Raw genomic sequence first — 17,186 nt, 5'->3', positions numbered from 1 at the left:
CCTCGAGTTTTTATAGCTTCCGATTCTATAGACCCGGAATCTGTTAGATAAGCCGGAAAGAACTGACCCCTAACATAATGAGGTTTATTTTTCAAGTATCTTTACTCTTATAAAGAAGTTGGTGTGGTCCATTCACCTCTTGTTTTTTTTTTGGCAGAGTTATAAACCCTCTAAAGAGGGCTCTCCTGCATATATTATACCAGATCAAACTAAATGCATAAGAAATAAACATAAAAGTCGATAACATAAGCAACCCTCAGAAAAAGAACAATAATATAACGATTTAACAATGGCACATGCACCACCTTCCACGGAAAGACAATCCACGTGTCAGTCTTCAGCACAATCGTTTCTTCGAGCTTGGAAACGGCTTCCACGCCACCGCCGCTGATCGGAAGAGACTTGTCCACGACAAGCCGATTCTCCGGCCGCCGCCAGTAGGACGACGACACCGCCAATGGCCCGCGATGCCTGCTAACGGCCCCTCTTTGCTCGTGGGCTATGCATTTACTACCGCGGCACAATTGAAGCCACAAAAAATTGCTGACACTATGAGATAGGAAGAAGCACGTGCGTCGGCGACCAATAAGGTCCAAGCCCTAAACTAGCCAAGGGTTTCTGGACCCAAATCCAACCGAAGGAGACCAATCTCCGGTGCATCAATAATAGCATCACCGGAGAAATAGAGGGGATGAGCCAAAACAGAGGAAAGAAAAGCATGCCCATCACAAACCTCTTGCTGCATGACTAGGAGGAATTGTTTTTTTGAAGAATGAGTAAACGAACATTGCAATATATAGGGATAAAAGCCAATGTTGGAGAGCAGATCAAGAGATTATAGGGGATTATTATTGAGAAGGAACAACTACCAAGAAGATGTGTCGGCATAGATTTCTTCTCCAACTCCTGAAGAGAGAAGAGGAAGAGCACGGATGCCAGAGGATATTAATTAGTGTTGCCACATGGCCTACCAATTTGCAATTGTCGACGAGGGAGACACCAACCACCACAAGCACAAGGCCAAGGCCAAGCCAGTAGCGCATCCACATCTATTGTCTTCTCCATAGACAAGCGGAGAGTGATTCCAAAGCCACTAGGGATGAAACTACACCTAATCTATAGCTATGGGAGGAAGGGACCCTCGTCCTACTCACCCGCCGGCAAGGCCGGAGGGAGAGGGGAGGGGCCGTGCAAGGCAAATCTGAGAAGGGGGTAGAGTGAAGGGAGGGGAGGTGGAGAGAACGAGGAAAGGGGTGGTAGGTGGAGAGTCGAACCTCCCTCGACACGTTGTGTTTGATTTGTTAGTTTCGGCCATTGACCTCTTAAGTTAGGAAGTCGCAAGGTCTCCATCCATTTTGTAAAGGACATATATTTTACTCAACTGCCCTATACCTTGAGATTTATTTTTCATTTTTTTACCAACTCGTGTATTATGGTGGCAGTGGCAAAAGTGGTTAAACAATTGATAATGTATAACAAACAATAACTTGAAAAACGAACGTATATTGGGCGACTAAGGGAGCAACTTTCGAAGCAAGCACACGAGCATTTAGCTGTAGGTTAGATACTCCCTCCATCCAGAATTACTTGTCTCAGATCTGTCTAGATACAGCTATATCCGGCACTAAAAATGTGTCTGAATACATCCGTATCTAGAAAAATTTACGACGAGTAATCGGGAACAGAGGCCAATACTAAATTATATCGTGGATCGAATTTAATGCCTGTGAGGGCATTTGATCTCAATTTTGCAAAGTTGGGTTGAAATTCCTTGTGTTGAAAAGAAGAGAATTGGCACCACATTTTGCATTTTTGTTGAGGTTGGGAGAGGGTTGGCCTTGGCCTAGACCCAAGTGTGTGTGTGTGTGGGCAAAGCCAAAAGCAGACCAGACCAAGACCAACGCCCAGAGAAGGTGAGAGAGGGAGAGGGGGAACGCGGATCTCGCCCGCCCGCGCGCCCGCCGGCCGGCCGTCCCCCCTCCGCCATGTCCGCCGACGGCCCCGGCGCGGTCCGCCGGGCCCTTGACAGGGCCGGCGCGAGCCTCCGCGGCGGCCGCCGCGCGCTGGCCCGCTTCGCGCCCCGCCCGTCGGCCTTCTCCGCGGCCCCCGACGCCGAGGCGGCGGCGGTCCGCGCCGTGCGCAACCTCCGCACCTTCCGCGCCCACTACGCCGTGATCCAGTGGGCGCTGCTGCTGGCCTCCCTCGCGCCCCGCCACCGCGCCTCCATGCTCTTCCTCATGGCCGCCTCCAAGGGCCTGCTCCTCTACGGGGCCCTCCTCCGCGCCTTCCCCGCCTCCGCGCTCCTCCGCCGCCTCCTCGACCGCCGCCTCGTCGCCGCCGTCTTCGTCGCCCTCGTCCTCGCCGACCTCGCCGCCGCCGGGGCGCTGCCCAACCTCCTCTTCGCGCTCGCCGCAGGCGCCCCCGTCGTCCTCCTCCACGCCGCGTTCCGCGTCCGCGACGACCTCGAGCCCGGGGCCGCCGCCTCCGCCGACAACGGCGCCGGGGGGGAGGAGGAGGAGGCCACGGGTGTCGTGGTGGAGAAGAAGGAGGACGGCGACATGGAGACCGGGCCGACGCGCCGCTCCGCCACGGCCGCCGCCAAGTCCTAGGCTGCCAAGATCTCGCCGCCCATATACCACAACTACACCTTAGAAAGACAGACAGAGTGCTGGTATTCCTTGATCAAATTCCATTCTTTTTGGAGAGATTTGGAGGCTCACTACTACTACTACCTACTAGGATGCATCAGAATGAATCAGAATTCGTTGTCTCTTATCTTAATCATGGCTAGCATTAGGATTTCCCCCCTGTTCCTTGTGTATACACAGAAGATTTACTCCTGCTACTCCTACTGCAACATTGTTGTTACTCCGTAGGCAAACTAGCAACTAACAAGAGAATCAACTGGGTCTGTTATGATCCTTCTTTCCCACAGTATATGTAATCCTGATTGTCGCCGCAACCAGAGATGCCTGCATTGCATTGCGCTGCATTCGTTTGTAAGGCGGATCCGAGCTAGCGCTTAGCCCCTCTGATAATGATTATTATCAGTACCAGTACCATTCTTTTCCCTCACTCCATTTGCTGTTACCAGCAGTACTGTTTTGTGAAATAGAGGAGTGCAGATTCCAGTCTACTCCATCCATGTATAAGCTAATATAAGACGTTTTAGATCATACAGAGTATCTGCATTCCGCATTGCTGTGGTGGAAGAGTTTTTGCTGGCCCCTGTGGATGAAATGGGGTGTTTGGAACTTTGGAAACGGACAGCGAAAAATGTAGGGCATGGACAGAATCAAGTCAAGAACAAGTTGGGGATGTTTCACCATTATAAGAAGGAAAGTAGACACAAGTTGGGGAGGGAGGGAGGTTAAGAGTCAAGAAGACAAGGAACCCAGCCTAACATGTTGGAGAAGAAACATAGTGAAACTGATAAAGCTGAAATGGAGGAGAATTAATTCGCTGGACGGCCACCGCAACCCTAGAGGCGAAGAAAGAAAGGGTTGAGACCTTCACCAGGTGTTGCCTCTGCCGTTGGTACCTGGTCCAGCTTGAGCTAAAATACTAATGGCATGTGCTTGTGTGTGGTGTTTGTTGGAAGCAGGAAAAGGAAAGAAGAAGCATGTGAGTGTGATGTGCCAGTACCAAACAACTCCCAAGTGCAATCAGCTGTCCATTTAGTTGTGTCTGGTTAATTCCCAGTAGTGCTTTTCTTTCTCCATTCTTGTGCTACTACCTACTAGCCTTTGGTTGGTTGGTTGGTTGGTTGGGCTGTTGGTGTCATGGCTGCTGCTGCTGCTGTTAACTGTCAAGCCAAGCTAGCCTGCTAAAGATAAAGGGAGAAACCCAAAGCAAAAGCAAATCAAGGAAGCAGACAAGCAACAGTTCCATTCCTTAGGGGAAAACAAATTCAGCAATGTCGGCGATTATACTCCCTCCGGCCCACAATGTAAAACATTAGTGTAGTTGTGAGTCCGCCTCCTGACCATTTCTCGGCAGTACCTGTGGCCGATGTTGCGACTGTGGATGATATGATAGTTGTTTCTGATGTGATTGTGGTGGTGGTGGTTTGATGCAGGGAAGATGATTCAGCCGTCGACCTCTCTCCTTGTGCAACCATGCCATGACTATGCACGTACGATGCGCTACCTGCACCTGTCACGGTTGTATCGCTGGAAGTCGCCGTGTCAGGTAACAGTGGAGCCCTTAACGGATCTGCAACAGGTTCAGTTGTTCTGCTCAAGTAAGCCCTCAAACTACACTAACAAAGATGTCTATATATATATTTATTTTTTTCAACTCGGCCAAGAGAACATTTATAGGCTACATAGCAGCAGCAGCCTGGTTTGGGCTATCCCTATCTCTTGGCTGGAAACAAGACAGAAGCCAAGTTATGCAATTTTCAGTCCGAGGCATGTCCCCTGAGGCAGGAGGAAGCAGAACATCAACTTGTTGGTCCCCTTGTCTCCTTCCAAATAGACGGAATACGTTGAAACCACATCCTGGTGGCAAGAAACAATTTAGGCCGGCCCGATTTGGTCGCAAAAGAAATGTTCAAGCAACAACCGGGGAAGAAGCACGGGTATAGTGAAAACTACAATCACTCTGTGCTAAAGGTAAACTAGGAAGATGTTATCAAAACAAAAAGTGGCTCATATCAATACCTGTTGGAATGAAGAAGGAGAAGCATGACAAACATCTGAATACCTCAGCAGCAGATTCATTGCATTCAGATAAAGCAGCAGAAAGCCCTACTTCCGTGTGCGCTCTTTTTGATGGTTCATCGGACATTGCCCTTTCCGCTCTTTTCCTCCTCCTCAGGATCACCCTTTGAGTTGTGCACGACGACTCGTTACAGGGCAATAACAAGTCATGCCTGCCATGACTATGCACAGATGATGTGCTAGCTGCAGCTGATGGTTGGAGGTGACAGGATAACGTAGCAACTGCTGGAAAGAGCTTTGTGATTGTTTCGACAAATCCTGTATACACTACGCGCAGTACTTCCCTTTCACCCCTGTCAAGAGACTCGATTGTATCATTGCAACTCCGTGCCTTAGATAATAGTGACATCTTTGCTGAATCTGCAATGTGTTCAATTAATCACTTGTTGGTCTAGATAGAGCAATTGGCATGGGTCTTGTCTAGAGCAATGGTTCTAATTTTCCTTCACAACGACAAGCAAAGATTATGGAAAATAATTACAAGCACTTGTTCTACAAATAGTTCAATTACAATTACAATTCATATGCTTTGGTTTGTTTGCCCAGATGATGACATGATGAGAAACCAAGTCATGTGATACCTGTTGTGCTTGCGTTCGTCGGAGTCGCCTTTCCAGTTACGCACGATTTGCAATTGGGGCAGTAGAGATCATGAGTTTCCTGTTCATCCAGAATCTTATCAAGATCATAGTATTCGGAATTACCTGCTTTTCCATGCACATCCCAGAATTAATACTGATAAGATGATATACCATGACCAGATCTAACTGCATATGCATGTGTATCTTCCATATACAGTTTGAAGCATTACCAGGAAGCCCCAGGCCATGGCCGGTGTGGGCTGGGGCCTGGCTACGCCCCTAATATAGCCCATCACTCCGCTGTCCAACCCACTCAGTCACCTCCTAGGAAATTAAAACTGTTTGAGAAGAGAATATTTTCCAAATAAGAAAAAAAACAATGTGCTAAAAATGCATTAGAAACAATTCGCGCACAAAAATGCATTACAGTAGAAAACATGGAGATTTACAACAAAAAGAAGAAGATGAAATCATCATATGTGCACATGACTGAGAAGCAGAAATCAGTTTTTTTTCCCGAAAAGGGGAACCCACGACATCTGCATTGCAAAGGTTTTAAGGTCCAAACACAACCCAGTCGACCGGCGTCGACTGCACGTACAGCGACAGAGCAGTGAGGGCTGGCAGTCCTCTGAGGATGTCAACACCATGCCTCAGCAGTCCCCGCACGGCGATCTTCAAGATGCAGAGGTTGCCAAGTTGCCCCATCCATGTTGGGATCCGTGCGAACATGTAGCCGCTGCGCCGAGAGAACTCGAACCTCTGCAGCAGTGGGGGAGGCGCCAAGCCATCCCAGCAAATGATCACTGCTGCTCCTGAAGCATTTCTGTCATCTCTATGAGCCACAACAAGAGTTTTCAGGCTGCCATGTCCCCCGAGTAAGGAGCCCAGAGCTTCCATGCTCCTCTCCAGATGATCCGACGAAGAAGGCAGCGACGAAGAAGAAGATGGAGAGGGAGTGCAGCTTGCCAAGGCTCCACAGACTGATGACAGTGTCGCTGCTACTCATGCTGCCGATCCAATCCAACAGATTCGTGTCCAGAGGAACACTGAGATGCAGCAAGTGCAGCAGATGTATAATATCCCATGGAACAGCGGTGACTCTGGTTGTGTCCAGTGTTCCCAAACATTGCAGCCCTCGCATTCGGTCCGGCAGTTGGATGCTGGCATCACTTGCAATCTTCAGGTATCTCAGATGAAACAGTTCTGCTATCCCAGTGAGGTCTACAGCCGGATTATTGCCGCCACGACGACGGCCACGACCACGACCACGACCGGATATTTGAATGTTTAGAAGACGGAGGAGCTTGAATTCTCCAACACAAGGCATACACTCCAATAATCCAAAAAAAAAAAACCCAAGGGACCGTACTTGTGACTTTCTGATGTTTGATGGTGTCTTGGCATATTTTGCATCACCAAGTTGGAGAGATAGTCGACGAGCCTTGTGACAAAGTGGTATATCATCTCGATCGTAATCTACCACCACGGTGAAATTCTCCTGTGCAGACTTGTGCGCAACTAGATCACGGACCACATCATGAACTCTACATGACGCCACCTCACCGTTGTATCTGTGATGGATAGGTTGGATGAATCTTCTATCAACAAGTTCATCGAAATGTATCCCTGCAACATTCTCCAAGCTTTCCCCTTCTCTCCTAGCAATAAACCCTTCAGCGACCCACTGCTTCACCAGATCATTCTTGAAGATTATGGAGCCCTCTGGATACATAGTAGTAACATACATCAAGCATGTCTTGAGATAACGAGGAAGATTGTTGTAGCTGAGGTTCAGTGCTTGTCTCGTTCTTTCCGAAGCAGGGGTTGATGACAAAATGGAGCTTAGCAAATCGCGCATGCGCGTCAACAAATCCACCGATATGGAAGGTTGCTTTGCTAAAAGACTAGCTATGCCGATGGTCGCTAGCGGCAAACCACCGCATATTTCTATGATCTCGAATGAAACTTGTCTGAATTCTTCAAGACAGTAACTTTCAGAGCCAAAAAGCCTGTCAAAGAATAGCTTCCTCGAGTGATCATCATCCAGAGGTTTCATCTCAAAGACATGTTCTGACTCATGGCCGCAACATGCTAATGCAACATCTTCAATCTGTGTAGTTGTTATTATTATGCTGCCATGGTTACCCTTTGGAAAAGCATGTTTGATAATATCCCATACCGACGCAGCCCATAAGTCATCGATAACAATTAGATACCTGCAATGCCAGGAAGTCACACACACCAGGCTACTAGTAAAAAAAATCTCTAATTTATTAGGCGATAACAACTTGGATGAAATCACACTGACATAATAAATATCATAAAGAAGAGTGAAATATTACCGAAACTGGATTAAAACATGTTATTGCTGCGAATTACTTGTGGGGTATATATACTATCAGATTTCGGTGTCCTCTTCGAGCATCTTCAAGTGAAAACATCAAATTTCCTCCCTCATATGTCTGCTGACAACCCCATTTGTCCGCAAAAACGTGGCACCCAGCGAGGTCTGCCATTTCTTCACCGTTTGTCCGGAAAGTTGTCGGTACATTCCATCAAACAGGTTGTGGGTGTCGCCACCGATCTCCTCTGGCCATGATCTCCTCTGGCCACCGATTAGCTTCTGGACTTGGCGAGCGGGAGGTTGGGGCTGGGCCTGGGCGGGGTTTGGGCTCACATGGCGGACATATAGGATGGATTTATTTATTTTTGCAAAAAGGAGATAAGTGTCATGCGTGTGGCATGAAGCAATTCCGCCCTGACATTTTTTATGCCAACTTTAGTCATCTGGGGATGGCAACTTTCTGTTTGGATGCCAGGTTTCAATTTTTTTGGGGTTTTTTTGTTCCGATGGCAATTTTAGCTGTAAAAACGTCATGGCGGTGTTACTTCGTGCCACCCGTGTGGCACTTATCATTTTGGTGGAAATACAAAGCACCTCAAACATAATAAAAATTACATCAAGATCCATGGACCACCGAACGACCATCGTCGCCGCTAAAACGAGTGGCCGATGCACCGCTGTCGTTACTCTCATACCAGAGCCGGCTTGACCTTGTGTATAACAGACGGGAAGTTTTTGTGCACGTGCCCCTAAGGACCACTGTTGACGTATAATGTGTTGCTTAGTCTCTTCCATCAGATCGGTCTTTTGGTTGCATTGGCTAGAGCATGCACTTCTACATGGTATCGGAGCCAAGAGGTCTTAAATTCAAGACCCGGCTGGCGCGTTTAGGCCTGAGGGAGCCACACGTGAGGGGGAGTGTTGACGTATAATGTGCTGCTTAGTCTCTTCCATCAGATCGGTCTTTTGGTTGCATTGGCTAGAGCATGCACTTCTACATGGTATCGGAGCCAAGAGGTCTTAAATTCAAGATCCGGCTGGCGCGTTTAGGCCTGAGGGAGCCACACGTGAGGGGGAGTGTTGACGTATAATGTGCTGCTTAGTCTCTTCCATCAGATCGGTCTTTTGGTTGCATTGGCTAGAGCATGCACTTCTACAACCACCACCCTGGAGCCGCAGTCATCGCTGTTGAATCTTTAATCGTTCTAAAGAACCTGACACAAAATATCACCGTTGCGTACGCATGGCGAGAAACCCTAATCTCGCCGCCCAAGGAGCTGGAAGAAATCTATGCCGGAGCTTCGTCTAATTCGTCCCAACAAATAAACTTGAGGAGGATCGGAGTCCGAAAGACTGACTCAAAGAAGAAGCGCCGCCATCCATCCAAACGTCGCCCTTGCGAGGACAAAAACCATAACTATCTACTAGCGGAAGTCGAGACACCAGGATTCTCCTCCCCACCAGCGACCTACGGAGCGGCGGGTGGAGGGGAGGCAAATCTACAGGCTCATATAGAATGGATTTAGGAAGCTTGTCGGGTGAGATTTTTTTCTCGGACTATCGGACAAATAATGATGTTTGAAAGAACTCATTGAAGATGCCCTAACAACCGGCGAAGCAAAGAAACGCCATGCTTAGAGCATCTACAACCGTGGACACACCAAATTAATTAGGTCCTTCAAGCACCCGTGGACGCGTTATACTTGGTGCTATGCATCCGTGTACTTCATATTGTATCCCCTAGATCTATACAAATTATGCAAAAAGAAATCCTATGTACTAAGCACATCACCCTAGCCTAATCAATGCTTCATCGTCGGAGATGTCCATGATGTTCGTGCTGGGCGTCGGGTAGATGGGCGTGTAGCAAGGCTCTGGCTCCTCATCCATATACGCAAGAATCTCCTCGACGTCCATAGCATGCTCCACCTTTGCCACCTGTAGGCAACGGCGGTTGGCCTCCGCCTCCAATTCCGACCGGAGCGAATCGAGTATCGTCTACCGCTCGAGCTGCAAATCCGCACCCCCCACTTCATCCTCGTCCTACTCCGTGCCCTCCTCCCTCTCCCCCCTCATCCTCCTCCTCCCCCTCCAAGTCCTTCTCCGGATCCACCACACCTGAAAGTAACCCCGGGTGATCCTGACTTCGCGCCTTGCCCGGATATGCTCAAGGATCTGTAGCCGGCACTCCGACATTAGATATGGGTAGCTTTTAACTCGGCGGCGCGGTGGCATGGCTACCAGTGATGGGGGGGCGGCGAGTGGAAAGTGGCGACGGTAACGGGAGGGGGCATGTGGACGGGTAGGGTTTCGATACCCGGTAGGCTTAAATAGTCGGGCTAGGGCACTATGCGGCCTGCCGGAGTGGCGCTCATTCTGAAACAGGAGACGAGTTTCGGACCGCCGGGATTCGAAGTGTTTTCCTGTGGGACACGACCGCCAGTCCGACGTGCGAATGCGCCCAATCGCGCCCGAGCCTTGCCATATCCGCCCCATATTTGGGTTGGATATGAGGAGTACTGGTCAACCCGGGCATTTGAGGCAGTTTGAGGCACCTGGCTGGGTTGGTTTCTTTTTACCGGTCACTGACCGGGCCGTCTGCTCGGGCGTTTGCAGGGTGTATGGGGTGCCCGGCTGTAGATGCTCTTAGGAAACTAACTAGTCAATTGGGTAAAACAAATCTTCGGGCTGAATATAATTTACACGTTCACAATTCATTTATTGTTTTTAGATGTGTGGGTGTAATTTTGAATTTGAGATTCTGAGGCTTGTATTGATTTTGTTTATCTCCTAATGATGTTAAAAAATGGGATTTTTATGGTGGCAATTGATGGATGGAAACTATAAATTACTAGAAGAACACCCGTGCGTTACAACGGGGCCACATTAACTTTAAGAGTTCAATATTAATTATGTTAATATTACATTTAATATTCTCATACATATCAAGTGACATTGGCGACCTTTTTACCATCAAATTCTCACACACACTCTCTCCCTCCCTCCTCCTCACTCTCTCTCCCCCTCTCCATCTCTCTCTCTCTAACACACACATATCCATCTTATTGGGTACGGGACCATAATCCATCTATTTCATACGCACACGCGCTAGTGCATAACAATATGGATTATAAAACAGGTTCAAGGTAGTAACAAGGATTCTTCTCATGCATTAATAAACAAATGTTTTGCACTGAAGACAAGATAAACAATTCCCAAAGTGCATCAGAGCATCACAGAACATTACTGGCAAGATAAATGCACGATGTACCGGAACTGCTCGGATGAACCGGAACAGAGCCAACATATATCATCCTAGACAAACGCAACATCAACCATTTACCTTGGTACTTTAGGGACCGACAGGAGGATGCATGTAGAAGCGCTTCTTGCCTTCGAATCCACAGTCAGAGAGAGAAATTGGAACCCATTCCCATCACCAACTGATAAAGAAAGCATGTAAGAAAATTGATATCGGGCCAACTTGGATCTTCGGTGATTGTCCGTCGGTATGGAGAATTTAGGAGGGTGGGTGCAGGGAGTGGCCTTGTGGATGATGGATGGAGGCGCGGAGGGATGTGGTCGCCGGAAGGTCGAAAGCGGAGAGGGTCGGGCACGTTAGGTGGAGCCGGTGGTGCGCGACAACTGGAGGCGGCCCAATCGTGGGCGGCGAACCGACGATAACCTCGGCCCATCTCTCGACGCAGCGAAGATAGAGAGGGTGGCACTGCCGGTGCTCGAGGCTGCCGCTCGGCACCATCTACATCGAGGGGAAAGAGAGGCGAGAAAGCGATAGGGTGATGCGGGGCTAGGGATTGCGGAGGAGGGTGGGGGTGTGCGATTTGAATGGATGGTTCTGCCCACCGTTTTCTTGTACGTGGCGGTGGAGACGGCGGCGTCCAGCCATGCAGGCGAGGCATGGGTCGAGCCGGGCACACGGCGAGGCGCAGTAGCAGAGGCGGGGGCGATTTTTTGCTACTGAGATGCAGGGTGTGGGATTGATCGTTCATGTTCTCTTTTCCTTTTTAACGGGAGATGGATGCGATTTTTTCACGAGGGGAGAGATGCGACCACGTACAGATTCCATAATAAATTAATTAGGTCCATAACGGGATTTCTTTACAATGCGTTAAGATTTACGTGTTAGTTTTCTTAATAAAGAAATGCACTGATGTAGGGATCGATTGATTCGGGTAAGGAAAGATAGATTCGTGATCTTTTGTATGTTAGGAAATTAGTGGTTTGCAAGGAAAGAGTGGAGAGAAAAAGTACCAATGCGACCACGTATAGATTCCATAATAAATTAATTAGGTCCATAACTGGATTTGTTTACAATGCGTTAAGATTTACGTGTTAATTTTCTTAATAAAGAAATGCACTGATGTAGGGCGCGATTGGTTCGGGTAAGGAAAGATAGATCCGTGATCTTTTGTATGTTAGGAAATTATTGGTTTGCAAGGAAAGAGTGGAGAGAAAAAGAATCAGTACGAGGGGTGGTGGGAGGTGGGACGAATAAAAACCGGACGAAATTGGGAGGTGGGAGGGGGCGAGTAAAAACCGACGAAAAAAACCAACGAAATTGGGAGGTGGGAGGGAGGATGAAAAAAAAACTAGGGGAGGTGGGAGGAGGACAAAAATAAACCGTACAGGCTACCAACTGCTCCATTAGGAATAGAGATTGTTTGTGAAAATAACGTGCGATGATGACTTAGCGAGCGGATCCCCTTAAGAAAGACATAGCGAGCAGATTCCCTTAAAACTGGTAGGAATGGATACGATTGATGACGTTGATAAATAGCGGTGAATGTTGGTCTAATTTACTATCATCATGCATGGAAACGAATCATCAAGAAAAAGAATACTTCCTATTACTACACTCATAGGAAGCTTCCTAATCTCTGCTACCAAACAGTTTCTGCCCAAACAAGGAAGGAAAGTTATGGACGTGATTCGAAAGGAAACAAATGTTATGAAGATTAATTAATTTAGATATGATCTTTAGAGATTAATTGTGATTGATTCTTTTACATAAAGACATTACTAAATAATTTGCGTCAGTATGGAAAGTTCTGATCTGTTCAGTTTTTTTCGTTGTGTGAGAGGGTGAAGTGAAAATAAACCGATGAAGTTGCATGCTTTAATTTCCGCTTTAATTTCCGCTGCCTATACACTCTTTGCATGCTTGCTTGAATTGTGTGATGATTGCTTGACTTGTCCTAAAATAGCTAAAATCTGCCAAACTATAAAATTGGGAAAAGGTTAAGTTTTTATTGGTCAAGTAGTCTATTCACCCCCCCCTCTAGACATACTTCAAGGTCCTACAAGTGGTATCAGAGCTTTGGTCTCCATTTGCTTTGATTTCCATAGCTTTTGGTGGTCATAGCCTTGGTTTCACAACCTAGGAGAGTATGGCGTCTAGCGAGGGAAATTATCACCGTAGAGGTTATTGGGTAACGCAGTAATTTTAAAAAATTTCCTACGCACACGCAAGATCATGTTGATGGCATAGCAACGAGAGGGGAGAGTGTTGTACACGTACCCTCGTAGACCGTAAGCGGAAGCGTTAGCACAACGCGGTTGATGTAGTCGTACGTCTTCACGATCCGACCGATCCAAGCACCGAACGTACGGCACCTCCGAGTTCAGCACACGTTCAGCTCGATGACGATCCCCGGGCTCCGATCCAGCAAAGCTTCAGGGATGAGTTCCGTCAGCACGACGGCGTGGTGACGATGATGATGTTCTACCGGCGCAGGGCTTCGCCTAAACTCCGCGACGATATGACCGAGGTGGAATATGGTGGAGGGGGGCACCACACACGGCTAAGGAACGATCCGTAGATCAACTTTTGTGTCTATGGGGTGCCTCCTGCCCCCGTATATAAAGGAGGGAGGGGGAGGCCGACCGGCCCTTGTTGGGCGTGCCAGGAGGAGGAGTCCTCCTCCTAGTAGGAGTAGGACTCCTCCTTTCCTACTCCTACTAGGAGGGGAAGGAAGGGGGAGAGGAGGGGAAGGAAAGAGGGGCGCCGCCCCCCTCCTAGTCCAATTCGAACCAGAGGGAGAGGGGGCGCGCGACCCTTCCTGGCTGCCCCTCTCTCTTCCCACCAAGGCCCATGAGGCCCATTAACTCTCCGGGAGGGGTTCCGGTAACCCTCCGGCACTCCGGTTTTCTCCGAAATCACCCGGAACACTTTCGGTGTCTGAATATAGTCGTCCAATATATCAATCTTTATGTCTCGACCATTTCGAGACTCCTCGTCATGTCCGTGATCACATCCGGGACTCCGAACAAACTTCGGTACATCAAAAATTGTAAACTCATAATAAAACTGTCATCGTAACGTTAAGCGTGCGGACCCTACGGGTTCGAGAACTATGTAGACATGACCTAAAACTATTCTCGGTCAATAACCAATAGCGGAACCTGGATGGCCATATTGGTTCCTACATATTCTACGAAGATCTTTATCGGTCAGACCGCATAACAACATACGTTGTTCCCTTTGTCATCGGTATGTTACTTGCCCGAGATTTTATCGTCGGTATACAATACCTAGTTCAATCTCGTTACCGGCAAGTATCTTTACTCGTTATGTAATGCATCATCCCTTAACCAACTCATTGGTCACATTGCTTGCAAGGCTTGTAGTGATGTGCATTACCGAGAGGGCCCAGAGATACCTCTCCGACAATCGGAGTGACAAAACCTAATCTTGAAATACGCCAACTCAACATGTACCTTCGGAGACACCTGTAGTACTCCTTTATAATCACCCAGTTACGTTGTGACGTTTGGTAGCACACAAAGTGTTCCTCCGGTAAACGGGAGTTGCATAATCTCATAGTCACAGGAACATGTATAAGTCATGAAGAAAGCAATAGCAACATACTAAACGATCGAGTGCTAGGCTAACGGAATGGGTCATGTCAATCACATCATTCTCCTAATGATGTGATCCCATTAATCAAATGACAACACATGTCTATGGTTAGGAAACATAACCATCTTTGATTAATGAGCTAGTCAAGTAGAGGCATACTAGTGACTTTATGTTTGTCTATGTATTCACACGTGTATCATGTTTCCGGTTAATACAATTCTAGCATGAATAATAAACATTTATCATGATATAAGGAAATAAATAATAACTTTATTATTGCCTCTAGGGCATATTTCCTTCAGAGGTCCTTACTTTGATGGCACTAATTTTGCTAGTTGGAAGCATAAGATGAAAATGCATATTCTCGGACATAACCCTGCCGTTTGGGCAATTATTTGTATTGGCTTGCAAGGTGAATTCTTGGATGGGAGAGAACCGAATCGTGCAGCGAATGCGGAAGAATTGAAGATGCTGCAATACAACGCTCAAGCTTGTGATATCATCTTCAACGGATTGTGCCCCGAAGAATTCAACAAAATCAGCCGTCTTGAGAATGCAAAGGAAATATGTGGATACTTTGATTGATATGCACGAAGGTACCGAATCCGTCAAGGAATCCAAATTGGATGTGCTCCAAAGTCAGCTTGACAAGTTCAAAATGAAGGATGGTGAAGGTGTCGCTAAAATGTACTCTAGGCTTGCACTTATCACAAATGAGATTGCCGGCTTAGGGAGTGAAGAGATGACCGACAGATTCATCATCAAGAAGATCCTAAGAGCATTGGATGGAAAGTATGATACCGTGTGCACATTGATCCAAATGATGCCAAACTACAAAGATCTCAAGCCAACGGAAGTCACTGGAAGAATTGTTGCTCATGAGATGTCACTCAAGGATAAGGAGAAACTTCACAACAAGGCAAGTGGTGCTTACAAAGCCTCAAGTGAAGCCCCCACATCATCAAGTGAGAAACAAACCTTCAATGAAGAATTGAGTTTAATGGTGAAGAACTTCAACAAATTCTACAAGAGTAGAAGCAAAGAAAGAAGCTCCAAGTCAAGGTCTTATCATGACAAGAGATCTTCTAGTCGAGAACGCAATTGCTACAATTGTGGGAGACCCAGACACTACTCCAATGAGTGTACGACACCCTACAAAAGAAGAGAAGATTCTCCAAGAAGAAGGAGCAAAAGAGAAGAATCACCACCAAGAGAGAGGAGGAGTAGAGACGATCGTTATGAACGAAGACCCTCACGGAGAAGCAAGGATTCGGAAAGGAAGGACAAGTCATCAAGGAGCTACACAAAACGAAGACATCAAGCTCATGTTGGTGAATGGGTATCCGGCTCCGACTCCGACAATCACTCCGAGAGAAGCTATCACTCCGACTCCGAATATACTCAAGATGAAGGTGTTGCCGGTCTAGCACTTGTGTTAACCAACTCCTACGACATATTTGATTCACCAAATGAAGGTGTTGGAAGATGCTTCATGGCCAAAGGTCCAAAGGTAACACATCCCGAGTATGTTGATTTCAATAGTGATGAAGATGACTTGCTTGTGGATGATGATTTACTTGTTGACAACTCTAGTGATGAATACTATGATGAAACGTCAATTAATCATGCTAATCAAACGAATGACAATGATAAGGAGAAAATTGAGCTTCTAACTAAAGAGCTAAACACTCTTAAGTTGGCTCATGAAACTATCTTCGAAGATCATCGAGAACTTTTAAGGGCTCATGAGAAGTTACGCTTTAAAAAGCTCAATCTTGAGCAAGAGCATGAGCTCTTAAAGGCAATCAATGATGATCTCCGCAAGAAAAGTTCTTCTTACATTGTCAAGCGTTTACTCTTATCTACTTACATGCCTCAAGTCAAGTCTAGTAACAAGTACAAGAAAGATACTTCCTCTAGTAGTAACAATAATAATGTCAAATCCAATGTTGTTGCTTCTAGTAGTTATCTTGATTCCACTAATGATTCTCTTAGCCAAGTTACACTTGAGCAAGAAAATAGTTTATTGAAGGGAATTATAGAGAAAGGTGTTTACAAGAGCCTTGCCGGGAGTAAGCAATTCGAGGAAATTGTACGCAAGCAAGGAAGACACCGGAAGAATCAAGGTGTTGGTTTTGAACGAAAGTTCAACGCCAATGGAGTTGAGTGGGAAGAAGATCAATACCCCAAGACAAAGTTTGTTCCTCAACAAGAGAAGTATGATCCTACTTCCTTTAAGGGGACACAAGCTCAAGATGATCTTCCACCACAAGATCACAAGAACAAAGGCAAGGACAAGCTTCAAGAAGAGTTTGATGCATTTGAAGAAGCACCTAAAGCCTCATTCATTTGGGTCCCCAAGACTACGTCAAGTTCTACTTCATCAAGTACAACTACAACTCCAAGGATTCCCATCAAGATGATGTGGATCCCGAAGAAGAAGAACTAGAGAGTTCTTGAGGATGACTCCACCAACATTCTTCACTCATATCATTTTGGCAAGAATAAGTGCAATCAACTTTCACATCTTGCACTAGTTCAAGGAGTCACAAACCCTCTTGTTGGTAAGGCAAGGGACAAGGTAACCTAATGTTTTCATGGACATCATCTTGTGTGTGCATCACTCCATGTCTATGGATATTCTTGTTTGTTCC

At 46.9% G+C, this 17,186-nt stretch overlaps 1 protein-coding gene across 1 annotated transcript; it reads left to right on the top strand.

The window, feature by feature from the left end:
• Positions 1 to 1,859: 1,859 nt before the first annotated feature.
• On the top strand, positions 1,860 to 2,962 carry LOC123093966 (PRA1 family protein B2). The gene has a single exon (XM_044516028.1). It carries the CDS (start codon positions 1,986 to 1,988, stop codon positions 2,607 to 2,609), a length of 624 nt encoding a protein of 207 aa, XP_044371963.1. The 5' UTR covers positions 1,860 to 1,985; the 3' UTR covers positions 2,610 to 2,962.
• The last annotated feature ends 14,224 nt before the right edge of the window (positions 2,963 to 17,186 follow it).

This window comes from Triticum aestivum, chromosome 4B (assembly GCF_018294505.1).
Source record: "Triticum aestivum cultivar Chinese Spring chromosome 4B, IWGSC CS RefSeq v2.1, whole genome shotgun sequence".
Classification (NCBI taxonomy): Eukaryota; Viridiplantae; Streptophyta; class Magnoliopsida; order Poales; family Poaceae; genus Triticum; species Triticum aestivum.
Note: the sequence above shows the minus strand (reverse complement) of the source record. Positions and strands in the feature narration are given on the sequence as shown.